The sequence below is a fragment of the Malus sylvestris genome, chromosome 7 (assembly GCF_916048215.2).
Source record: "Malus sylvestris chromosome 7, drMalSylv7.2, whole genome shotgun sequence".
Lineage (NCBI taxonomy): Eukaryota > Viridiplantae > Streptophyta > Magnoliopsida > Rosales > Rosaceae > Malus > Malus sylvestris.
In genome coordinates this window covers 22,845,807-22,871,538 of record NC_062266.1, presented here as the reverse complement: position 1 = coordinate 22,871,538, position 25,732 = coordinate 22,845,807, and the positions used below count along the sequence as shown (strand labels likewise).

Sequence of the window (25,732 nt, the reverse complement as noted above, 5' to 3'; positions counted from 1 at the left end):
AGAATGCTAAAAAGGGAAATGATCTTCATTGAAAATAACATGTCTTGAGATGTACAAGCGTTGTGTTTGAACATCTAAGCACCTGTAGCCCTTGTGCTGTAAACTGTAACCAAGAAAAACACAGAGAGTACTTTTACCATCGAGCTTGGAAGATACATATGGTTTGAGCCATGGGTGATAACTACAACCAAAAGTCTTAAGCTTTGAATAATCTGGAGCCTTGTTGAATAGTAATTCCCAAGGAGAAAGCTTCAACCCAGTATTTGTGAGGAACACTTGAAGTTACAAAAAGAGTTCTGGCATTTTTGTGAGATAACTGTGTTTGCACTCAACACACCCATTTTGCTTGGGAGTGTAAGGACAACTATATTGATGAGAAATACCATGATGGACAAGAAAAGAATTAAATACAGAACTTGTGAATTCACCACCAGAGTCTGATCTGAAAGTTTTGATTTTATTGCCAACCAGATTTTCAACATATGCTTTAAAACTGACAAATACAGAGAAAACCTTAGATTTTGCCTTCAGAGGAAACAACCAAGTGTATTTAGTAAACTCATCTACAAAGAGGACATAGTATTTGTAGCCACTAACAGAGAGCACTGGAGCTGGCCCCCAAATAACGCAATGAATCAACTCAAGACTGGCAGATACAACACTAGTACTAGAAGAAAATGATAACTTGTGATTTTTGCCTATGTCACAATCTATGCGAAAGAAATTTACAAACTTGTCACCACTGTAAGTGAGTGAAGCTTTATTTAAAATCTTCCTAAACATTGTTATAGAATGATGCCTAAGCCTCTTATGCCATGTTTAAAGTGTAGCTTTAGTACTGAAAAGGGCTGAGTGTGCAGAAGTAAAAGGAATGCCTTAGAGAGGATAGAAACCTTCGCTAACTGGTCCTTGAAAAAGTATCATCCCCGTAGAGCGATCCTTAATTGTAGAACAATCAGAATCAAGGGTTAAAGCACACTTATTATCTTTTAAAAACTGATAGGCAGAGATAAAATTGAACTTTATCATGGGAACATGCAGGACATTATTCAATCGAAATGTAGCTGATGGTGTTTTAAGCACAGAATTGCCAAAGTGATGAATAGACATACCTTGCCCATCACCAATGTACACCTTATCTTCTCCAAAGTAGGGAATAGGGGAATGAATAGCAGAGATATCGTTGGTGATATGAGATGTGGCGCCAGAGTCAATAAGCCAAGTAGGAGAGGTAGATTTGGAATTGGTATGCATACACATAGTAGCTAATTTGGCAAAAGGTATTTTACCAGCAAAAGCATGATTCGTCCTTTCATAACAATCAATTGCTTCATGCTCAAAAGAATGATAGATTTGGCAAGGATTTTTACCACCATAATAGTTGTTATTGCGAGGAAATCCACCAGATTGAGAACGATTACCAGAGTTATTGCGAAAATGGCCAGAACCACTGCCAAGATTATGAAGATTACCATGAAAATGGTTGAAGTTCTTAGAAGAGTTACCACTATAGTTACGTTGAAACAATCATTTTCCACGATTGTTCTGAAATCTGGGAGGAACATTAAACTGCACTACATAAGCTTATGGAAAGGGAGAGTATTGTGGTGTAGGAAGGGAAGGCCCTGAGATTGAGCAACAAAGGCCTGAAAAGGTTCTTGAGCAGAAGAGACAGTGCCTTTCTTTTTGGGATTCATGAATAATTCTTTGTTGATCAACAAACCATGAAGTTCATCCAAAGTAGTTGATGAAATTCGTAGCATAATAGAATCATATTCATCAGATAATCCATTGAGAGTGACGGTAATTAGGTAATGATAAAAAACTGATGATCCAGTTGCCATTAAAGCATCATAAATACCTTTGAAGCGCTGCAGATACTCAGAAATCGAGAGATCACCTTTGGTGACAGAGTGTAAACGAGATATGAGTTGATGAATATGAGCGGCAGATACACCTCCAAATCGATTCTCAAGATTAAGCCAGAGATCACGAGATGAAGTCACACTAACAATAAATGGAATGATTTCTTCAGAGAAAGTGGAGTTAAGCCAAATCAAGATATTCTGATCCTTCTCATACCAAGCTTCATAGGCAGGATTAGGAGCTCTAGTAAGGCAACTGATCTGATCAAGAAGATAAGGCGGTGGACAAGGCTCGGAGCCATCAACGATATAATGCCTGAAAATCGGAGCAAATAGAGCTTTCCAGACCAAGTAATTGTCATGTTTCAGCTTCGTAGGCACTATACAACTGATGTTCTGAATCGTGATTGAAGAGATCGACGAATTTGAGAAATTAGGGTTCATCGCAAAGAAATTGGGGGTGACTAACTCAGTCGGTGCAGGATTCGGAGGAACAATTTCAGGAGGTAGAGGCGAAGAAGTTAACGACGCCATGGCTGAAAGAATCAAGAGAGAGATCGTGATGATCGAAAGGGAGATCGGGAAGATTGAATCGCACAGAAAGATTGTGAGAAGATCAAAAGGCGGTTAAGCAGAGAGGCGAGTGATACCGAGATAGAAAGAATGATTTCTGTATTTTATTTCTTAATCAGGAAGTAATACATGAGAGTTTATATACACTTTGCTAAATAAGCTTAGCAACTAATGGCACCAGATTAACCACTAACATTGTGATTAATAACAAAACACTTGTAACTAATTTACAGCTGTTACATAACAGAAAATATCTAAGAGTGAGGTGTCCTTTTACTTAGAACTGCCAACCTCAAACACCCCATTACCCATCACCAATCTTATCTTTAAAAGGTTTTTGCATTTGGATATTTGAGAATGAAATCAGAGTCTAGATTGGATGTTGTTGTGGAAAGATTTTCTCAAATACTGGATATTCAAGCAGTATTTCATATGTCATTATATAAGTGTAGAAAATGATATATTTTATCATATCTTTCAACTTATTTTATAACACGTGGAATATTTGCTTGCATGCCGAACACAGAGAAAAAAATTCTCGTTGTTTTAGGTTTGAGATTCTTTACAAATCCATACCTTCAACTTTGGTGTTTACGACAAGAGTATTTCGTATTACTATATTCATTCCATGTCCATAATTTCTACTATGCGAGACTTTTGTCCTTCATAGTTTATCAATGCAGAGGTTTTTGCGCTTTGCAGTACTTCCATAAGAGCTTTTTGGATTGACTCTTTTTTGAGTCTCTACCCTATTTTCTAGTTTAAATCTTGCAGGTTACATTTAGAATGATTCGTGAAATTTTACGAGAACTTATTGAAGTTTTTCCTACTTTGATTGGGCTCAGGGATTAGCAAAATATTGTGGTGTTTACGTTTGTTAATGTCGGAGGCCGGTGATCGGAGCCATTAGATTGTAGCAATGAGCATTGAGAAGAAGCGGTTGGAAGCAGTTATGTGGAGCTTATGATTTAGGGTTTAGCTTTCGGGTTTGAGGAAGTCCCAAACCCGAGAGCTTAACCTTGAGACTTTGAGTCAATACAATTAACTAGATGTAAAATATTTTCAAGTCGAAAATGAGAAAACAAAAAGAAGTGAAAAGGAAACCAATAATCATACTAAACTCAAATATTATTATATGTGATTAATAATTAGGGTAATGCTAGCACTTAGTATTACAATTTAGCGATATTCCTCTTCATTTGTAAATGAGAAGTCTTAGGTTCGATTCTCGCCAAAAGCAAATTTAATCCATATTATTGCTAGCACATTGTAGGGTTTAACTTACTCTCCTATCCCTTTAGTGTAGCCAATATGATGTGTGAAAAAAAATAATAATAATAATAAAATAAAAATAAAAATCTATGTTGGCCTATTATAGAATATCAAAAATGGCATTAGTGTATATATGTAATTTTTATTTAGTTTGAGTGCATTGGTGTACTTAAAAAGTTCATTTACGTCTCGTTAGTTGACCTATAACAATCAAAGTTCCTTTATCCTAAATGATAATGGGATAATTGATGATCTAGAACCTATTTGCTCCACAAGGAATTGAGTTTTTCTCTCATTGATATGCATGGAAGAACCAAAAGGGATGTAACTGCAATTTTTTTCTGACTTGTTAAAAAGTCGACATCATCTCATCATTATTAGAAATGGTGAGGACCGTGTACCTCATCATCACTTAAGCCAACAGAAATTCCACAAAGAAGAAAAACTACCACGTACTGTTGTCACTCTACAGAAGCAATTATTTTTTAAGAATCTTTATTGGGTTTGTTGAATATTTTAATAATATATTAATATATTATAATGGAAGAAGTTGGGTATTTGCCCAACAGTCGCTCTTCATCATATTAAAGTAATGTGACTATTCAAACTTTGCTAAAAGATCCGATTGATGTCTGACTAGTGCATAGTTTACTAACACAACCTTTGGTAATTGATGCTTTGCATCAGACATGCTAATTGGCATATCGCTGTAATATTAATTCAGTTGTATCCTATATGACGAGAAGGCATATCCAAAACCAAAGGATATGTCTAACAGGTGCAATCTCCCTTATATATTGGTAAATTGGTAGAAAAGAAATTCATTCAGAAATTTGTCGTCTACACAATTTCTCTGCTCTCTCTTCTCTCTCCATCACATTCATATAATTTCTTTCTAGTTATTTCTAAGGAAATATAATTTGGTTTTGCTAATCAAATATTTCATACTTTGTTGTATCCTGAAAGTGATTTGCCAAGAACCCTTTAGCAAACTCATTCAAGTAGGGGCAAATAACACTTTAAGAAAACGATTCAAGTCGTACTTCAAAGTCATCATTCGGATTATTCTCTATAATTCTACATTAATTCTAACAGGGTTTCTACCGGTTTGGTCTTATTGGTTCGCATGCACTCCATTAGGTTTGTGCTATTCAGACATTTCTTTTTACTTTCCACTTATTTTTTTGTTAATTTTTTTCATATAATTTCATCAATTCATTCTATTGGATAACTAAAAATTAAAAGCAGTACATGAAAAGTTAAAAGAAATGTGTAAATAGCACCGTCCAATATAAATTATAATGCAGTAGTTATACAAATTGAACGCCACCTACCGGTCTATGTAGTTCATTCATTTGGAGAGTACATGCACCACTTGCAAAGCAACAAACACACTGTGCTTTCAAGCTAAAGAAAATAATTCAGCTGTCTCAATGACCACACCTGTGTGCATGTCACGATGCCGAACGGACAATATGGAAGGGTAATGCTAAAAAAACTAAATTTGTAGGTAAAATTTGCAAACTAAATAATTTGTCACCAATAGGTATGAACACATTTGTCAACTCCTAAGTAATAACTCAATCATCAACTTCTATATCCTTTATTTTATAAATTTTGTCTCTCTAACATTACCCCAGTATCGAATAGTGAAAATAAAGATAAGAGTATGATCTTTGCTTTGTAGTTATATAATATCTTGTTGATCAACTTACCAACTAGTATCCAATAAAATAAAATAAAAAATCGATCACCAAATTCTGTCTGTGCTCTGCCACAAAAACTTAGTCACTATATAAATTAGGTTATAACTTGTAAGTATGATAAACCAATAATATTAAGCTTATCACTAATTAAGTATTGAAGTATAGACTTCGAAGCATTCCAAACTTTTAAAAGTATTTAGATTTCGTACTAAGTATGTTTATACAAGTTTACAAGTCAAATATATATATATATATATATATATATATATATATAGCAGGCTATAAGGGTACATATAAATATATGCTTCAAGACCAAGAAATTTGAAGAACAGCATCAATCATGTCTTTGTTATTCACAAAATCAGTTAAGTTGGGGCTCCTTCTCCGACTAATTTGTCTATTCATCTCGTCATTCTCGGTGTGCATTTCAACCCCTCCAGAGGACCACATAAAGTGTTCATCATCAAGCAACAAAAACTGCACCATCACAAACTCCTATGGCATCTTCCCCGATCGATCGATGTGTAGAGCAGGTACCGTAGCATATCCTTCAAACGAGGAAGAACTAATTTCAATAGTGGCCAATGCAACAAAGAACAAGACCAAAATGAAGGTGGCAACTCGTTACTCTCATAGTATTCCAAAGCTGGTTTGTTCAAGTGAGGAAGATGGGTTGATCATAAGCACCAAGCACCTCAATCGTGTGGTGGAGATTGATGCTGAAGCAAAGACCATGACATTGGAGAGTGGTGTGACTCTGAAGCAGCTCATCAGTGAGGCTGCAAAGGCAGGGCTGGCCTTGCCTTACACACCATATTGGTGGGGTTTAACCATTGGAGGTTTATTAGGGACTGGGGCACATGGCAGCACATTGTGGAGCAAGGGAAGCTCGGTTCATGATTACATGGTGGGTCTTACAATTGTGAGTCCTGGAGGGCCTAAAGATGGTTATGTCATGGTTCGAAGGCTCAACGATGGTGATAAAGATCTTAATGCAGCTAAAGTTTCACTTGGAGTCTTAGGAGTAATTTCCCAGGTATTTTTTCTTAATTACTGTCTTTGGCATTCCTAAAGAAGTTCGTAGAAATATTATGTGCACAAATTGCATACATATTCTGAAAAATCTGATTCACATTTATGAAGAAGCACCAAAACCCATATACTGGACCACCATGGAAGCTCAACTCCATAATTGAGGGGAGCACGCCCTAGGCCGTTAGGCTTGGCTGGTACACCTACTGAACTTAAAGGAAAAACTTAATAGGAAGACCACATTTTATGAATCATATTTTTTTGTCTATTATTTGATATAGCAAGTGATGTGTACATGTCACATCAACTAATCAATACATTTCTTTAGATGTTGGTGCATCACTTACCATATAAGAAAGTACTTTAATGTAGTATAAATTGATGACCAATAAAAGGAGTTTCAAATTGTATCATCATTATGACTCATCGCCACAAAGAGAATGTATCAAACGATAACCTTAAGGAACAAAAAAATTGGAATCCGTTAGAGAGTATTGACAAAACTTTGAAGTTTATTGATTGAAAAGTAGGAAGATTTATGGGAGATCACATTTTTGGATTCCAATAGTGTACCATCGAATGTGACACATAATGTGTACATGTTATGTCAATTATTGAGTTTATCTCATTGAAAGTTGATCATATGTCTCATTTGCCACATCACTTTGTACAAAATGTGGTGTCACTAACATTTCTCTTGAAAGTAGTATGAAAGATAACAAACCCTAACACTTTAAAGGTGGCTTATATAGTCCTATACTTTAAAAAACAAATGTGGTCTTCCTGGAATTTCTCTTGAAAGTTTGAAATATAACAAATCCTAACACTTTAAAGGTGGTTTATAGAGTTGACTAGAGTCTAGGACTAGGAGTAAAATAATAAAAGAACTCAACAAATGACGTCCTAAAGTTAGGATACTAATAAACCACCATAAACTATAGAATTCGGCCAAAAAAAAAACCCACTAGTCACGGCAAAGCAATGAGTAGAATTGTGTCGCTGTTTGCTTCGAAATGGTAAGTCATCGGCCCAAATCGGATATTAAAGACAAAATCTGCATAATTTTTTCTTGTTGTCGAATAACATTTTTCAACGCAATCTTCAATTCATTCCGTCATTTGGTTTACGTTACATTATTTGAACAAAAACTTATACCATAAGAAATGCTTGTTTTACTGCCCTGTGATCATTTTTATCATATATTTACTGGGAGTAGTCCAATGTGAGAGTGGAAATGTATCATTAGGATTAGGATAGGTCATATATATATTTGATCCTTTCCAAGAAACATTTTATTTAATAATTTACTGTCGAGTGAAATTGCTTCCAAAAACAGTACCAGCCATGACAGTAGCGATTATGACCATGACCACAGGATAAAAAACAAGAAAAGAAAAAGTCAGTTTATATTGTGGGAGTTTTAACCAAATATTTTTTGTAATGTTTACTTTTAATAAAAAATCACATTTTTATTTTTTCTTAGTACTATTCACTACAGCTGTATTTTTCATTTTTCATTAAAATTAAAGTTTTTTTGAACATTCCGTTAATTTTTCTTTATATTTTTGGTCTACAGATTTAATTGATTGTCACTTAAGTTTCTAATAATTTAAGCTGCAATCGTAACCTTGTTATGTTTCATCTAGTTTGCAGCCAAATACAAAAAACCTCAACTCAGCGGAAAGGACTTGGTGGAAATCAAGCCAAACATTTCACCAAAAAAAAAAAAAAGAAATCAGGCCAACTATATATAGGGGACGAAAATGATAGTGTGTTGCCCTGTCAACACTCCATCAAAATACTAGATGGAGTTCATTTTCATCTTTAATTGCAAACTAAACCAACTTCAATGGTACACATTAGAGGATTTGGATCCCATTTTGATCTAAATTGTGGAGAATCCTTACACCCTAACCGTTAATCATATATCGTATGGTCATAAATTATTTAAAATTAAACATAAATAGTAATTGATGAAAACTACCGGCACGATGTACAATGAACGATCTTGATGTGATGATCCTTAGGATCCCCACAAAGAGGATCCAGAGAAGACCCTCATCCCACATTATAAACTATAAGGTCTTGATGGAATGTCTCTTTCTGTCATTTAATTAGGAGGAAAACTTAAGCCCTACGTGGATGGACTTTTTCCAGGGAGTCTCCTAGGAAAACACACTTTTCCACTTAAACTGTTTTCAGCATTTAAGGGATCAAACAAGTGTGAATTTGACATCTTGAAAATTTAAGCAAATAAACACATATAATATGCTACTAAACCTTTTAGAATGAGTACTCAGAATATCAAAAACTTACTAGCTAGATGTCAAAAGTACACAGTTTTTCATTTTAGAGTGTATTTGGACTTTATACAAACGGAAAGGGTTAAATACAGACAACCTCTAAGCTACAGAGTTATTTTCACATTGGTACCCAAACTACTAAAGGGACACAATATGTAATTTAACAAAACAAAAAAATCTCAAGTGATATATGCTGGTGGTTAGTACGAAACCTCCCAATAAATCATAAGCAACATGAAGAGACTACAAATTTGACTTCTCTTTTTGGTAGGTTACTCTAAATTTGCAACCCATGTTTAAGCGAGCGATCACATACTTGAGCAGGAGCGACTCAGATTTGGGAGACCAAGTAGTTAGGTTTGGCAAGGAACATGAGTTTGCAGACATCATATGGTACCCTAGCCAGCACAAGGCTGTCTATCGGATGGATGATCGTGTCTCCACAAATACCTCTGGCAATGGCCTATATGACTTCATTCCTTTTCGAGCCACACCTTCACTTGCTCTTGCAGATATCAGAGCCAAAGGTTTGTTTACTATATATATTACAACATTTTACAAAACGAACCATATATAAATGTGTGTGGGTGATGTGAAATCTTGAAACGTAATGTTGCATTACTCATATAATATTACAACAATCATTTTTTATTTTCACTAGACTCCTACATAACAAAAAATTGTGAATTAGTTTGTCAGAGACTTTGAGATTTGATACTTTGACATCTTATGTTAGAGCTTGAATTAAGACTGCACATTCATAAGTGATCTCAAATAATTTAATTTATCCATCCGAAGTGTGAAAGCATAATATATCAAGTTGTAGACACCCTTACTTATTTTATATATAGTGCACATTTCGCATATGTCCATTATTTTTATAAAAAAAATTCAATTTTTTTATTTATCCATGTGTCTTTGTGTGTTATTATGGTAGAGGAGAACCAAGAATTTCAGAGTGATGCTGATGGGAAATGCACTAGTGCAAAGTTGGTTACATCTACTCTCATTACAAGTGCTTATGGTTTGACAAACAATGGTATGCATTATTTCTGGTATTTCCTGCTTAATCATTCTGAACTCCATTTCTAAGCAAAAAATGGTACTGCTAAATAATATTAATTTCAAACAGGTCTGTTTTTTACTGGCTATCCTGTTATTGGATATCAGCATCGGCTTCAGTCATCCGGGACTTGCTTAGATAGTCTTGAGGATTCAAGGATCACAGCATGCCCATGGGACCCCAAAATCAAGGGTGAGTTTTTTCATCAAACAACATTCAGCATTAACTTGTCTCTGGCTAAGAACTTCATTCAAGATGTGCAAAAGCTAGTTGAGATTGAACCAAAAGCGCTATGTGGAGTAGAAATCTACAACGGGATCCTAATGCGGTATGTTACTACCTCAAGCGCTTACCTTGGCAAGCAAGAAGATGCAGTCGACTTTGATATCACATATTATCGTAGTAAAGACCCAATGACACCTAGACTTTATGAAGGAATACTTGAAGAAATAGAGCAACTTGCTCTTGTTAAGTATAAAGCATTGCCTCATTGGGGAAAAAATCGGAACATAGCGTTTGATGGAGTGATGAACAAGTACAAGGGTTCTCAAGAGTTCTTGAGGGTCAAAGATGTTTACGATCCAATGGGGCTCCTCTCTAGTGAATGGACAGACCAAGTTCTTGGAATTAAGGATGGGGTGACAATAGTTAAGGAAGGGTGTGCACTAGAAGGGTTGTGCATCTGCTCAAAAGACATTCATTGTGCCCCAAGCAAAGGCTATTTCTGTAGGCCTGGCAAAGTTTTTAACGATGCTAGGATTTGTACCCATGTGACTACGAACCAAGCTAGTTAACTAGTTAATGTCACGTCGTCAATAATGTAATTTGATTGGGAGGGTTTTGCTTGCAGTACCAGTTGTTTGCAAAATTGCCTTCTGTTGGTTGTTGTAGTAACTGAATAAATTAAACAACTTACGAATATAGGTAGCAATAAGCTTGGAAGCATATGCATATATATACAACAGTCTTCCTAGATGTTATTTTCTCCGTTCTCTAAACAGTCAAGAAGCACTACCAGAAAATTGCTCATCAATAGCCTGTTCCAATTGTGCCCAAAATTCCACTCCATGAAGCAAAATGATCATATGATTGACACTGTATAAGAAATTAAAAATAAAAATAAATAAAAATAGAAATAAAAAAGAGAAAATGAGGATCCATCCCACCTTTATTGCAATTGTTTTTTTTTTTTTTTAGAAGAAGTACGATATTCATTAATTCAGAAAATATAATGAACATTCTCGGAGGAAAGTGTGCTTACATGAGTCTCTATAAAACCTTGCTGGGATTTTCGACCTGGTCAAACGAAAAAAAGTGTCCTGCACATCAACGTAGAGTTAACCATCCTCTAGAACAAATGTGAAAAGAAAATTACATAGAGGCATCCTCAAAGAGAACATCGGTTATGAAATTCGGTGGTTCCTCAAACCACATCACCTCCTGCTGACATCCAATGCCTGCCCTTGCAAGTCTATGAGCTACATTATTCGCTTGGCGACGAATCAAATTGAAGTTCTTCTGGGAGATGTCTCTTATAAAAGTTCTGATGTCATTAATAAGGGACCCAAGGAAAGAGGTATCGTCCCCGTGATTCTTCATGGCTGCCAGTGTCAGACTCGAATCGCCTTCGAAGATTATTCGGCAGCCATCCACAAAATGGTCCTGGACACAAAATTGGCCCAGCGCAAACGGGTGAGCCCTGGCTTGGCTCCACGTGGTTGCCGATGTGTGGAACTCCATGTGTGACCCATAAAATAGGGTCTCACGTGCGGGGGAGTGTTAGAATTCCTTTGTCCCACATCGGCCAGAAGGCTTGAGAATAAGCCATTTATATAGAATTACCCCACTCTAACTAACATCGAGGCCTTTTGTATTAAAACCTCACACCTGAAGGATTGAGCAGATGGCCAAGAAATGACAGTATCGGTGTTGTTGGAGTGGACCCATGGCCCGTCTACCTGAAATTTAAGACTTCGAACAGAAAATTTACCGTTACGTTCAAAGTGCCAAATTTCCCGATCCGGAGTATCTCGTACACTACGCGGGATAGACAATATCACGTCCACCTCTTCAGGACTGAACAATTGCTCCAACAGATCTTTATTCCAAGTAGAAGTATCGTTAAGAAAAACTTAATAAACGTAGCCTCGCAATTCCACGGAACTGACGGTGGACTTACCACCTTAAAAAAGCTATCCCTTGGGAGCCAATTGTCCTTCCATATTTTGATAGTACCCCCATTACCCACCTGCCACCTTAATCCTTTCATGAGCACCTCGCGAGAAGCAGCTATGCTTCTACAACAGTCTAAAAACAAGTGACTGGGATTCTGGACGAAACGCCAAGCTTGCTTGGATAGTAAAGCAAGATTAAACGAGTGTTAAGTCTCGGAAGCCTAAACCTCCTTCCGTATTAGGCTTGCATAAAGTTCTCCAATTTATCCAATGTATCTTCTTTTTACTTGGCTCTCCACTCCACCAAAACTTGGCAATCATCCTATTAAGCTCTTCACAAAACGTCTTTGGTAATAGGAAGCATTGCATCGTGTACATTGGTAACGATTGTGCCACGGTTTTGAGTAGCACCTCCCTCCCTGCACTACTTAACAGTTCTCCCCGCCACCCTTGTAATTTCTTGCAAAGGCGGTCTTTTACATAAGAAAAAGTCCTCCCCGCCACCTTTATTGCAATTGTTTAACTAAAGATTTGTGACTTTTGTATTAATAACATTTCATTAATAGTTCATTTAAACATAATCCAATTTCTCTTTCTGTTTTTGGTAATCCAGAATCCAATATTTCATTTAAACCGAATCCAAGTCCTTAAGTAGGAGTGTTTTCCCTTAAATAGAGTTATCTAATAATTAGGAAAGTGATATTCAATAATATTGACAAAAATACATGGATACTGTTAGAAGTGGCTTGGTTTTGCCCCGAAAATGCAGTTAAATCAACCAGTTAAGCGATGTGATTTAGCTCGACTTTGAATAAAGTTGAGGTTCACCAAAAAATTAATTGACAATATGGAGAGAAGTCCAACCTCTTATAAGCCCTTGTAAGGTTTTTCTTTTCACCAATGTGGGACTCTTTTACCTTCATATCTTCACACGTCCCCTCACATGTGATGAATTTTCAAGCCAAACATGTGTATAACACGAATTAGGTAACGCGTAGCATGTGTGGTTATTGGGTTTCAGACGTGGGCCAACTTACTTTGATACCACAAAGAAAGTTGAGGTTCCACCATAAAACCAATTGGCAATATAGGAAATAGCTCAACTACTTATAAACATATGCACGGTCCCTATTCGCATCAATGTGGGATTCATTAACACGCCCTTCTCACATGTGACGAATTTTCAAGCCTAACACATGGACAACACGAATTGGGTGACGTGGTGCAAGTGTGGCCCTTGGGATTCACACGTGGGACAACATGCTATGATACCATTAAAAAAATTGAGGTTCCACCATAAAACCAATTGACAATATGAGGAATAGGCCAATCTCTTATAACCTCTTGCAAAATTTCTCCTTTCACCAATATGAGACTCTTTTACCTTCACATTTTCACATGCCCCCTCACATGTGGCAAATTTTCAGGCCAAACATGTGGACAACATGAATTGGGTGATATGGAGCACATGCCCCTCACCTGTGGCAAATTTTCAGGTCAAACATGTGGACAACACGAATTGGGTGATATAGAGCACGTGTGGCTGTTACGCTTTACATGTGGGCCAACCCACTCTGATATCATGAAGAAAGTTAAGATTCCACCATAAAACTAATTGGCAATATAGGGAGTAGCTCAACCTCTTATTTGCAAGGTTCTTCTTTTCACCAATGTGGGACTATTTTACCTTCACATCTTCATACGCCCCCTCACGTGTGGCGAATTTTCAAACCAAACACGTGGACATCACGAATTGGGTGATGTAGAGCATATGTGACCATTGGGCTTCACACGTGTGCCAACCTGTTATAATACCATGAAGAAAGTTGAGTTTCCACCATAACACCAATTGGTAATATTGGAAATAGCCTAACTACTTATAAGTACATGCAAGGTCCCTCATCTCATCAATGTGGGATTCATTCTCAACATACTTGAACTAAATCATAGAAAGGAAAAGATAACCACGTGTATATATATATATATCAGACAACTATTGGGCAGTTCAGTAATGTACATATATACACTATATATATATATAGTATATATATATATATATATATATATATCAGACAATTATTGAGCAGTTCAGTAATGTACATATATAAACACACGCACAAAGTACAAAAAGATAACAAATGAACTATATATACATGTTGAGCCACAATACATACATCACATGTACAAACCTAAGGCTTAAGGGTAAATGCTTCAAAACCAAGAGAATTAAGAACCGTGAATCATGTTTTTGTACACACAAAATTGGGTGTGTTAGGGCTCATTCTCCGATTAGATTATCTATTTCACTTTTCATTCTCGCTAGGCTTTTCTCTTCCTCTAGAGGACCCCATAAGTGCTCATCATCAAGCAACACAAATTGCACCATCACAAACTTCTTTGGTGTCTTCCTTGATCGAGTGGTGTGTCGAGCAGGCAATGTGGCATACCATTCGACAGCAGAAGAATTGATTTCAATAATGGCCAATGCAACAAAAAGCAAAACCTAAATGAAGGTTGCAACTCGTTTCTCCCATAACATTCCAAAGTTGGTATGTCCAAATGGGGAAGATGGGTTAATCATAGGCACCAAGTGCCTCAATTGTGTGGTGAAGATTGATGCCGAAGCAATGACCATGACATTGGACAATGGTGTGACTCTTAGGCAGCTCAGTAGTGAAGCTGCCAAGGGAAGGCTGGCTTTGCCTTATGCAGCATACTGGTAGGGTTTAACCATATGAGGCTTACTGGGGACTTAGACGCATGGTAGCACATTATGGGGCAAGGGAAGCTCGATTCATGATTACGTGGTAGGACTAACAATTATGAGTCCATGAGGTCCTGAAGATGGTTATGTCAACGTCAAGAGGCGCAATGATAGTAATCAAGATCTTAGTGTAGCCAAAGTCTCCCTTGGAGTCATTGGAGTAATTTCACAGATGCAACATTGTTTAGTTTCAAATGCTTTTAACAGCTTGCACGAGAAATTTTTTTATTGTGAAGATCATACTAAAAAATTTAATGGATATATATTATTTAGAAAATGCGGATTACTTTGTCGCTTTCTTTTGTAGGTTACTCTAAAATTAAAACCTATATTTAAGCAATCCATCATATATTTGAGCGAGAACAATTATGACTTAGGAGATGCAGTACTTGTGTTTGGCATGCAGTATGAGTTTGCAGACATGATTTGGTACCCCAGCCAACACAAGTTAGTAAATCAGATGGATAATTGTCTTTTATCAAATACGTCTGGCAATGGCATGTATGACTCCATTATTTTTCGAGCCACATATTTGCTTATGCTTGCAATTACAGAACCACAGGTTTGATTTACATGTAGTTAACCACTTATTTGGTTTAGCAATCATGGATTAGCAGTCATGTGGTTAGTTGCACCAGAGTCTATAATAAGCCAATATGATTGATTACTGATGATCTTCAAAAACAATGATTTGTTACAAGATTGTCTTTATTACAACAAAATCATTAATCTATTGACAAGTGACAACTTATACAAACATTGGATCATTATCCTTAACATGCCCCCTTAAACTCAAGAGAGGAGAAACCAAGCCTGAGATTGCTGCAATTAGTATGTAATAAAGGAGCAGACAAGCCTTAGGTCAAAATATCAGCAAACTGCTCACTAGAAGGAACAAATTGAACTTGCAACAACTTCTTGGCAACTATTTCCCTTACAAAATGGATATCAACCTTAATATGCTTAGTCCTTTGATGTAGAACATGTTTGCAAGTAACATCTATTACAAATATGTTATTATAGAAAGTGAGGATAGGCTAATAAGAAAGATAAACCTGCAGAAAGGATAACAATTGCCTAATCCAACCAAGTTCTGCATCAGTAGTTGAAAAAGCTCTATGCTCAACCTCTGTAGAAGACCTAGAAACAGTTTGTTGCTTTTTAGAAGACCAAGATTTAGGATTAGAACCCAGAAAAATCACAAAACATGTGGTTGATCTTTTGTGATTTGGGTCCCTAGCCCAGTCTGCATCAAAGAAAGCTCAATGGCAATTTTCGGCAACCGAATGGGTGGCCCTCCTCCTTGTCCCCATGTAGCTTCGCCCATGCTTGTGAAGTCTAATGGCCACACGTGCTCCACGTCAACCCGTTTGTGTTGTTTATGTGTTTGACTTAAATAGTCGCCACACATGAGGGGGCGTGTTGAGAATGAATCTCACATTAATGGGAAAATGAACATTGGATGGGCTTATAAGTAAGTTGGGTTACTCCGTATGCTGTCAATTGATTTTATAATTGAACCTCAACTTTCTTTATACAATAATTTTTTAATAAAATATCCATATGGCCATTATGGTGAAACCTCAACTTCTTCATACAATAGTTTTTAAATAAAGTATATAATCAACTAATCCACCAAAATAAGAGATACAATACGTTTTTTTAGTTCGTATATAAGTTGGTTCGGATGTTACCAAACCATTATGTTCCTGGGTGGATCTATTAAGGAACTTGGGTGGTCCTGAGACCACCTGAAAACTCGGAGAAGTGGCTGTGAGAACTTCCGATGACCACCCAAATCTGGGCATGCGGTGGAACTGTGGTGGAGTAGAGCAGCGGTAACTGCAATAGAACAGTGATCTTTGACATGGTTTGAAACATCCTCATAACTCCTAAGTCGCGTGAGAGGCTGAGAGCCTCATCATTTTTCATTAGAAAAACAAAAAGGTTCGACGTTCAAGAGTCCACTTTATCAATTAGTATTCTAACTCCCTAATTGCCTATCCCCATTCCCCAATTCCTACACCACAACCTAAGGCTAACACCAGTCAATACCAGTCACCTCTCCAGTCTTCACAGACTATGACCAGGTCCACCATACGGCCACCACCTGTCGAACTGATGTCTCCTCTTAACGGTCAGGACCATCCAATATTAAAATTTTGGATCCACCACTGATTATGTTGGTAATAAATTTAAAAAACCCTTATGTAAGCTATTCAAATTGAAACTACTGGGCAAGGGTTCAATGTGAGTTGACTTTAAGAACGAAATGTGCAAAAACACAGTTCCATTCATCATTTGGCCATTGTTTGTCGATTGATCCGTTTGTGCTTGCTTTCTGCATAATCTGCACTACATACCTCTTTGAAGAAGAGCCTTAGTTCAATGCATTAGATTCGAATAATTCATTGTATCAAAATGTGTCTAGTCGATTTGGGTACATATATTGTATTTATTATTTTTGTGGTTCTTTCAACTAACTAATTAAGGTGACCTTATAGTTATTAAAATGCAAATCCATTGTTTTCAAATCTTTCCATCTAATAAAAGCTTACATTAGAGCATCTCAAATCCAAAAATACTAAATGCAGAATTTTGATCTTGAAATCAATTTTAGCCTTTTAAACAGATTTTTCCTCCAATACTGCAGTGCTAAAATTCATCTGTATCAATTGTCAAACAATTGTCTAACCTCAAAATGTTGCTAATTTTTTATTGTAATTTTTAGACAAATTATATTATTTTATTTATACGACCATTTTTAACCTAGGCGAATTCAAATTCTGACAAGAAGAGATTTGAGGTCTAGTTTGAACAGTTCTTCTTCATGAGTATTTATGAATAGAAGAAACTTATTTGTTGATGCCTAAATAACCTAAAAAGAGGGTTGCACATGTGCTCCCGTGCTTATAGTTTCGCTTAAGTAACATTCATATTTTTTTTGTATCAACTAGCTTTTAATTAAGTGATATCTCTCTTCTCCGTTTACAAAGAGATCTCACTTTCGAATTTGTCATGCCACACAAATTTTAAAAAAGGGTGAAGTGCCAATTTAGTGCATGAACTATCACTTCAGTGAAAGTTAGGTCATTAAATTGTTTTTTTGGTAAAATAAGTCCCTAAATTCATTAAAATTTCTAATTTCATCCCTACTATTATATTCAAAGCTATTTTTATTCAAATTTTCGTTAACTTAAGTCGCTTGACACACTTTAGAATGTACTACTGTTCTTTTTTCTTCTCTAAGCCCTTCTTAAGTCGCTTGACACACTTTAGAGTGTACAACTGTTCTTTTTTTTTTTCTCTAAGCCCTTAACATTTCAATAGGTTGCGAATCTAACATCTAATTACCCTCCAAAGTTAAATACATAGACTATTTTTTTTTATGTAAAATTACCAATCTACTCTCCAAGGTGTATCACATGCATGTAACGTGACTTAAATTAACAGAAAATTGAATATAGTAGCTTCGAATATAATATAATGGACGTAATTCGTTGATTTTTATAATTTAAGCACTGATTTTTCTAAAAAAATAGGTTAGAGACCTAATTTTCACTCAGGTGATAATTCAAGGATTAAAGTTCACCCTAAACAAGACCATATGTAGTCAATGGTGATATAGTCATTTCATAATAAGGAAAATACCTTACGTGTCCGCACATATGTAGAACAGAAGCAGTTGATGGGGAAATGGTAGTAGTTGATTGGCATAAAGCTCGTGCCATTTGGTGATACGATTGACGCATACGTAGAAATAGTAGTCGTTGATGCATAAAGGGTAGGCATTGATTGGTGCAAGGATCGCGCCGTTTAGTAACACTCCGCGCATATGCGAGTAGTAGTTGATTACTGTAAGCCTCGCACCATGTGGTATGCAATTTCCACAAGCTAGGCAAACCAAAATACGACGTGTCACTATCGTGGCGCATTTTAATTGGCCAACATAAAGCAGTCTCACAAGAATATGATGCGAACGCATACGTTTTGCATTTCTGTCTCTAGTTTCCTAAAAGGGTAAATTCGGGAATTGAAAACCCCATTCGGGTCTCGTCGGATAGCAACATAAAACACAAAACGCAGACGCACACAGAGCCCTCAAGTTTCTGCCCCTCTTCTTCTTCGACCCAGTACGAGAAACAAAGCCAAACGTCAAACGACCCGACACCCAAATCTTTACTCCCAGATTCACACCCCACTGGTACGCCGCAAAGTCTCACTCTTTTGTTTTTGCAATTTTCTGATAACTTTGTTGTACCGGAGTTGCCTTCCCTTTGTATTTCTGATTCGCTTTTGAGCATTCTCATTACTCTGACAACCTCGAAATATGTGGTTTAATTTGTGGGTTTTCTTCACCTGTCTCTGTTCTAATTGACTCTCCATTGTAGCTCCTTGATAGGCATTGAATTGATTGCCCTATTGGGGTTTTCAGACAGATAGAGGGGTTTTCTTGGATAAGTAATTGAGGGTTTTCTTGGATAAGTAATTGAAACTTTATTGGGTCTTTTCCCTGGAACAGTTTCATCAATTGGGTTCTTGGGTTTTACTCCGATGAACTTTTTTTAGCCCCGTTGAACTAAGGATATTGCTTTGCCAATTGCCTGAGATGGGTTGCCCAACTCTCTGATATAAAATATATTGGACAGAAAGCATTTGGTTTGCTTGCTAATCTAACTTGTTTCTTAGGTTTGGGAATCCTTAAAAGCAAACACTTTTGGAGTTTAATTCTGCATAACCCTTTAAACATAGTTTACTTGTAGCTTCTTGTGCTCAATTTGCTTGATGGATTCGTGGCGTAAAGGAAATAAAACTTGGATTTGATAAATGGTCTGTAAGTTGGGGTGGAAATTATAAGGTTCTTCTGTTATTTCTCAGAAACCATGAGGTGCAGAGGAAAGTTGCCTAGTTTTAACGCTCTTGTTGCATTTCTTACACCACCTTTTTAAGTCCCCCTTGCCATTAATTTTGTAATTTCCTCCTACAAAGAAACAACTAATGGGTGTTTTTCACAAGAGTATATGTATGCCCTTCATTCAAGTTATCATGGCATCGGTGTAATTTCCATAATAATTCTGTGAGCCTGCATCTTATTCAGCTGACAATTGGGTTAGTTATTGGATGACAATTATCATGGCATCGGTGTAATTTCCATAATAATTCTGTGAACCAGACATGGCAGAAGGAGCAGAAGTTGAGGAGCGGGTGGATCTTGACGAGGACAACTACATGGAAGAGATGGATGATGATGTAGAAGAGCAAATAGATGAAGATGGAGTAGATGGAGGCAGTGATGAAAATGTGGAGGAGCAAGCTGAAGAAGCACATGATGATCCTGCAACTAAGGCTAGCGACACAGATCACCCACCCGAACCAGACGAAAGCCATAGTGCTGGTGAGTTCGTGGAAGATGGAGAGAAACCTTCTGTTCCTGTCAATGAAGAGGAGAAAGAGAAACATATACAACTTCTTGCCCTTCCTCCCTATGGGTCTGAAGTTTTCATTGGTGGACTTCCGAAAGACACTTCAGAGGAAGATCTGAGGGATCTATGTGATGAAATAGGCGAAATTATTGAGGTCAGAACTTTGAGCTCTTGTGCTTGTGACATATTAGCCTTATGTTTGGGGAAGACCGGAGTTGGAGTTGTATTCTCTGTGAGGGTTTCATTCTTTAGTTATTTTGCAGGTAAGATTAATGCAAGACAGAGAAACTGGTGAAAGCAAAGGTTATGCATTTATAGGATTCAAGACTAAAGAGGTTGCACAAAATGCCATTGAAGAGTTACATAGTAAAGTATTCAAGGTAGTGATGTTTATCTTTGGCAGTGCTGTGTACTATCATCTTTATTCCTTTTTAAGATAGGTCCAGCGTGATTGTCACCTGTATTGTGTTTCATATCTGCAGGGTAAAACCTTAAGATGTTCACTTTCTGAAACTAAACATAGATTGTTCATTGGCAATGTTCCAAAAATCTGGACTGAGGATGAGTTTCGAAAAGTCATTGATGAGGTTGGTCCTGGGGTTGAGCACATTGAGCTAATAAAGGTTAGATTTGTTAATCCATCTTTAGTCATGTTCATTTAGGGTTAATGCGGCTTGGATTAATATTCTTACGGAATTATCTTTTGCTAATTGCAGGATCCTCAAAATCCAAGTAGAAATCGTGGTTTTGCTTTTGTTTTGTATTATAATAATGCCTGTGCTGATTATTCAAGACAGAAAATGTCAAATTCAAATTTTAAGCTGGATGGAAATGCCCCAACTGTTACCTGGGCTGATCCAAAAAGTACTTCTGATCATGCTGCTGCTGCTCAGGTATACTCCAATTTCTAATTGAATGAGGTTCCAGGTTCAGGGGTTTAATTGACAGTTCACAGTTTTTGTTTTTGTTTTTCGAACTTAAAAGCACAAGTATCACCAAAAGATTAACCTATTATGTCTGATTAGCATATCGATGCAAACAAGTAGTTTATAAGAGTCTGTGCAATATGAGTATGACTGTAATGCCCCAGAATTTGTATGAAAACTCAAAAGTCTAGGCTATTGGAAAGAGTCAACAGAAGCTCATATACCATACTAGAGCAGAGTTTATGACTGAGTTAGGATTCTATGTTCCACCATGGCCCATTAAACCGCATCCCCGTGGATGCCGGTGAACCTTGGTTGTCGGTCAATCTCACTGGACTGTATCTTCCCACAGGCACCTTGGTTGTCAGCGAGGCCAGGAAGACCACCAGCAATGTGGTTGCTTGGTGGTTCACTCCTCAAGCTGTCACTCAATAGTACAGGCTTTTGAGACAAGCTTAGGGGCATTACAATTTCCATGCCGTTAAAGTCACGCCTAAAATGCATCACATTAGCCCTTCTGAAAATTCTTCGTTACAAATGATAAACTGATGATTTTTTAGATATTTGGTAAGTGCAAAAGAAATGTACTAATTTGTAGGAAGAGTGGGATGGACTGGAATAAATTATTTTTCTTCTTTTTATTGAAGTTTTTCTTTATTGGAAGTGGATTTTGTTTGCACATTTTTGTAAGTTTGAGAGGGATCCTTGTTTTTTCCGAAATTAAAAAGTGAAGACCCAAATTGGTTGTTGCCTGTTGCATTTCATATTAGTACAGATATATTTCTAGTTATATTTTCAAAATCGTTAATTCACACAAGTCACAATTTGACTTGATATGAACTTAGTTAAATTATTTTGAAAACTTTGATGGATAATTTAAAAGTCAGTTGCTCATTTACTTGAAGTTTAAATGATACCTTTTACTTCGTATCTAAGATTTTCAGATTATGTTACTGCCTACGAATTGACATTTTCTTGCTGGTATGCTGTTTCTTTTACAAGTCCCAGGTGAAGGCTCTTTATGTGAAAAACATACCTGAGAACACTAGCACTGAGAAGCTGAAGGAACTATTCCAGCACCATGGTGAAGTGACAAAAGTGGTTATGCCACCTGGAAAAGGTGGTCAAGGAAAACGAGATTTTGGCTTCGTCCATTTCGCTGAAAGGGCAAGTGCACTGAAAGCTGTCAAAGACACTGAGAAATATGAAATTGATGGTATGTAGTTTGCACCACTTCAGGGGCTTACATTTAAAATCGAGCAAGATAAAACCTCTACTTTAGAAGTTGTTCTTAGTAGCTTTTAGTTTGATGCATCTTTTAACTTTACATGCAGCTTGCACTAAGTTAAGCGTATGCAGTTGATGATTTTGGAATTTCTTAACTAAATAAATTAATAAATCAAGCTAAAATTAATGTGGAATATCTATCAGTTGGCATTGCTGCTAAGTCAAGTGTGTGGAAGGGCGTTCTTGTTTGAAGATTGTTTTGGGTAGAGATTTGGGGCCTGAGGCCCAAAGGCCCAGAAATTAACTGCCTGTGGCACGAACAACCCTAAGCCTGTGGACACGAATAATGCCTTTAGAAAGGATAGCACATGCCTGTAGGGTGTGCACTCATAATGCTACAACCACAGGCCCAGAGATATCTCAAAGTGGGCAAGCAAATCTGCCACACAAGACACAACTATCTTCCCTGTAAATATGTGAAATAATAAAATAACATAGGGGGATGGTTCATAATGTTTTAAGAATTGGTGTTTCATGTCAAGATTCATGTTGTAGAATGCAATGCTATATGATTTGGAATTAGACATACAAACTCATTGTGGAAAGTATTAACTCTACTGTCCATTCTTTTCATCATTGTGGTGTAAAGTTACTTCAATTAAATCAAATGTGACACTTTTATTCCTATTATATTATAACAAACGTATAACCTAAATGATTTGTGGCTTCCATTAGGAACTCTTTGATGAAATATTAGAATTAACAGCTTGTAGGCCTGTACATATCATGGTTATCTTTGTTTAAATGCTTCTCCTGCTTGTGCAATGCTACTCAATGTGAATATTAATCAATAATCAATAGAGAGCTGGTCTTAGTTGAAATGCTTCTTTCTGTTTCATATATGTTTATTTGATTGCTGTATAAAGTATCATGAGTTTGTCGATAGATACAGGTCTGAAATGTCCTCTTTATTTCTTTGTTGAGTTCACTGTCTACAAAATTAATATACGAAGCTATTTGTTTATAGGTCATCCACTGGAAGTTGTCCTTGCGAAGCCTCAGACTGAGAAGAAACCTGATGGGGCTTATCCGTACAATGCGGGGCCTCATGCAAACCACCTTGCACACCCTGGGTATGGTGGTGGTTTTGGTGGAAATCCATACGGCTCTGTAGGGGCTGGATATGGTGTTGCGGGAGGCTTTCAGCAGGTATGTCACTGAATTTAGATTGGTCCTCTCGTGTCTGGGCATTGATCATCTATCGGTCTATCCATAACGGGTTTTATACATGAACAGCCAATGATATATGGCAGAGGGCCAATGCCTGCAGGAATGCACATGGTCCCTATGGTTTTACCAGATGGTCGAATCGGCTATGTTCTGTAAGTTGTCATTTGTTCTCTGGGGGAGTTCCTTTAGAATAAAGAACGAAAAACTTATAGAACAGTGTCTCATAGAGATTGGTATTGTGCAGTCAGCAGCCTGGTGTACAGATGCCAACTCCTCGACCTCGGAGAGCAGATCGGAGCAATGTTCCAGGCAGTCATCCTGGACGAGGAGGTGGCGGCAGTGATGAAGGCCACCGTGGTGGCAGGAGGTACCGACCATACTAGCGGACGGTGGATTGAGGCTGGTTGGGATAAGACAAGGAACATGTGATTGGTTGAAAGATGGAATTACTCCAAAAAAAAGAAAGAAAAAAACAGAACCACCTCTCCCTATTTCCTTTCTTATCTTTTCAGTGGAAACGATGGGGTAGAAAAAAGGAAAACAAAGACAAAAAAGGCTTCTAGGATTAGGACAAATTGAGGTTTATATAACTGAATGTTGGTGTCTCGGTGCTGTTAATCTATGCCTACAGAAAATGCTCAGGATTATTGACGGTCTAGGAATTCTCTCTTATGTATTAATGTAATGCATTTGTTGGATTTTTCAATCGACACCTAGCAAAATTCAAAGTTTGATTTTCAGTGCAATGCCATCCCAATTCTGACATTGCTTTGTTCCTTCTGTCACATTTTGTATTGATAATCAAGGCTCGTTTGGCATTGCTTTTAGGATGGGTAAAAATGCATTTTTGGCAAGGCTTGTTAGAAAGTTTTGTCATGCTTCTTACAAAAACATTTACACAAGTATACAAAAGTGCTTTCAAACGAGCCTTTAGACTATAAAAAGGTCTTTTTAGTTTGGTCAAGTAAATAAAAAGTTCATAAAAATGCTGCTCCCAAATAACATAGAGCTTGTTTGGCATGCTTTTAAAACGATTGAAATCACTTTCGATGAAAATATTTTTGAAAATAATCCTTAGTAAAAATGCTAGTAAATCTTGAAAAAAAACACTTAAAGTGGCTCCTAGAAGAAACATATAACTGATGTTTTTTGTAGAAAACATTTTAAGTGCTTTTGAAATCCAAAAACATTTTTTCTAAAAGCGTTTTCAGTCATTTTAAAAACACATTCAAACAAGCTAATAAATTATAGTATTTGTCTTGTATGCACTCTAGTACAAGTGTTTACGTATGACATGCATGAAACTTCAATAAAACCATTACACTGCAATTTATGTTAATGATACAATGTTATGTAAACTCTTTTGCACAGCATTATACGAATAAAACAGAATGTCAAGATAATTGTCTACATGCAACATGAAGGCCCTCCTCTATCAGGGCTCGGGATATTTGGCAAATCTCATAGTAAAGGGACCAGCTAACGTTTTGTGCTTGTAGACTTGAAAACTAGCATACAGTCGTTTGTAGACAAGTAGGTTTGCGGATCAAAATCCAAAACCCAAAGTGCTTTTCGGTTTGTCTCAATTTGTGGATGAGTCACGCGGTAACTGTAAAGGGACCCTATTATATATGATGCATCATATTCAGATCACAAGAACCAAACCCAAAATGCTCTCGTATATAGTATATTCTTCTCTCTGTTAATTTTTTAATTACAGACTATATTATTACTCTAATTTATGGTAAAATGAGGGAAGAGATTGAATTGGAAGTACGTAATGTTGAATCTCACATCGGTCGTAGAAAAACAAAAGTAATAATTTAAATATCCTAATCAGTAATCATACTCTAACTAACACCGATGCTTTTTGTGATAAAACCTCACACCTGACAGATGATGCAGGTAATAATCACCAAGTTGGGGACAATATCAATATTGTTGAAAGTGGGCATTTGGCTCATCTCTCTGATAATTCTATATGGTATTAGAGCCAGTGAGTGGGTCCATAATGTACTACCATGTGATGGGTGGGTCCCTTTGGCCCCACGCGAGACGATATCATGATCCGAACAAAACGTAAAGCCCTGTGGGTGGATAACCATTTGTTGTCGACTCGGGCCGTGCCATCCAACTAACATCGAGACCTTAAGTTATCATATTATATATTGTAC

The 25,732-nt window shown here is 36.9% G+C and overlaps 2 protein-coding genes and 1 pseudogene across 2 annotated transcripts; all 3 read left to right on the top strand.

Annotated features, from left to right (window-relative positions):
* The first annotated feature begins 5,714 nt into the window (after nucleotides 1–5,714).
* LOC126629799 (probable L-gulonolactone oxidase 6) lies at nucleotides 5,715–10,789 on the top strand. Its single transcript, XM_050299942.1, has 4 exons — nucleotides 5,715–6,452; nucleotides 9,023–9,278; nucleotides 9,689–9,790; nucleotides 9,884–10,789. Exons 1-4 carry the CDS (start codon nucleotides 5,757–5,759, stop codon nucleotides 10,606–10,608), a joined length of 1,779 nt encoding a protein of 592 aa, XP_050155899.1. The 5' UTR covers nucleotides 5,715–5,756; the 3' UTR covers nucleotides 10,609–10,789.
* A 3,086-nt stretch (nucleotides 10,790–13,875) lies between these two features.
* Nucleotides 13,876–15,320, top strand: LOC126630188 (probable L-gulonolactone oxidase 6; annotated as a pseudogene).
* A 3,468-nt stretch (nucleotides 15,321–18,788) lies between these two features.
* On the top strand, nucleotides 18,789–24,304 carry LOC126629797 (heterogeneous nuclear ribonucleoprotein Q-like). The gene is made up of 9 exons (XM_050299941.1): nucleotides 18,789–18,956; nucleotides 19,926–20,329; nucleotides 20,439–20,555; nucleotides 20,658–20,798; nucleotides 20,892–21,068; nucleotides 22,104–22,317; nucleotides 23,356–23,537; nucleotides 23,625–23,710; nucleotides 23,803–24,304. The coding sequence occupies exons 2-9, from the start codon at nucleotides 19,928–19,930 to the stop codon at nucleotides 23,939–23,941; spliced, it is 1,458 nt and encodes a 485-aa protein (XP_050155898.1). The 5' UTR covers nucleotides 18,789–18,956; nucleotides 19,926–19,927; the 3' UTR covers nucleotides 23,942–24,304.
* The last annotated feature ends 1,428 nt before the right edge of the window (nucleotides 24,305–25,732 follow it).

Bases quoted from the DNA above. Each gene is read 5' to 3' on its own strand.
- LOC126629799 (XM_050299942.1), top strand. From the start codon at position 5,757: ATGTCTTTGTTATTCACAAAATCAGTTAAGTTGGGGCTCCTTCTCCGA. The intron at 6,453-9,022 runs GTATTTTTTCTT...TCTTTTTGGTAG, and splicing joins TCTTAGGAGTAATTTCCCAG to GTTACTCTAAATTTGCAACC. The intron at 9,791-9,883 runs GTATGCATTATT...AATTTCAAACAG, and splicing joins TTATGGTTTGACAAACAATG to GTCTGTTTTTTACTGGCTAT.
- LOC126629797 (XM_050299941.1), top strand. From the start codon at position 19,928: ATGGCAGAAGGAGCAGAAGTTGAGGAGCGGGTGGATCTTGACGAGGAC. The intron at 20,330-20,438 runs GTCAGAACTTTG...GTTATTTTGCAG, and splicing joins AAATAGGCGAAATTATTGAG to GTAAGATTAATGCAAGACAG. The intron at 21,069-22,103 runs GTATACTCCAAT...TTCTTTTACAAG, and splicing joins ATCATGCTGCTGCTGCTCAG to TCCCAGGTGAAGGCTCTTTA.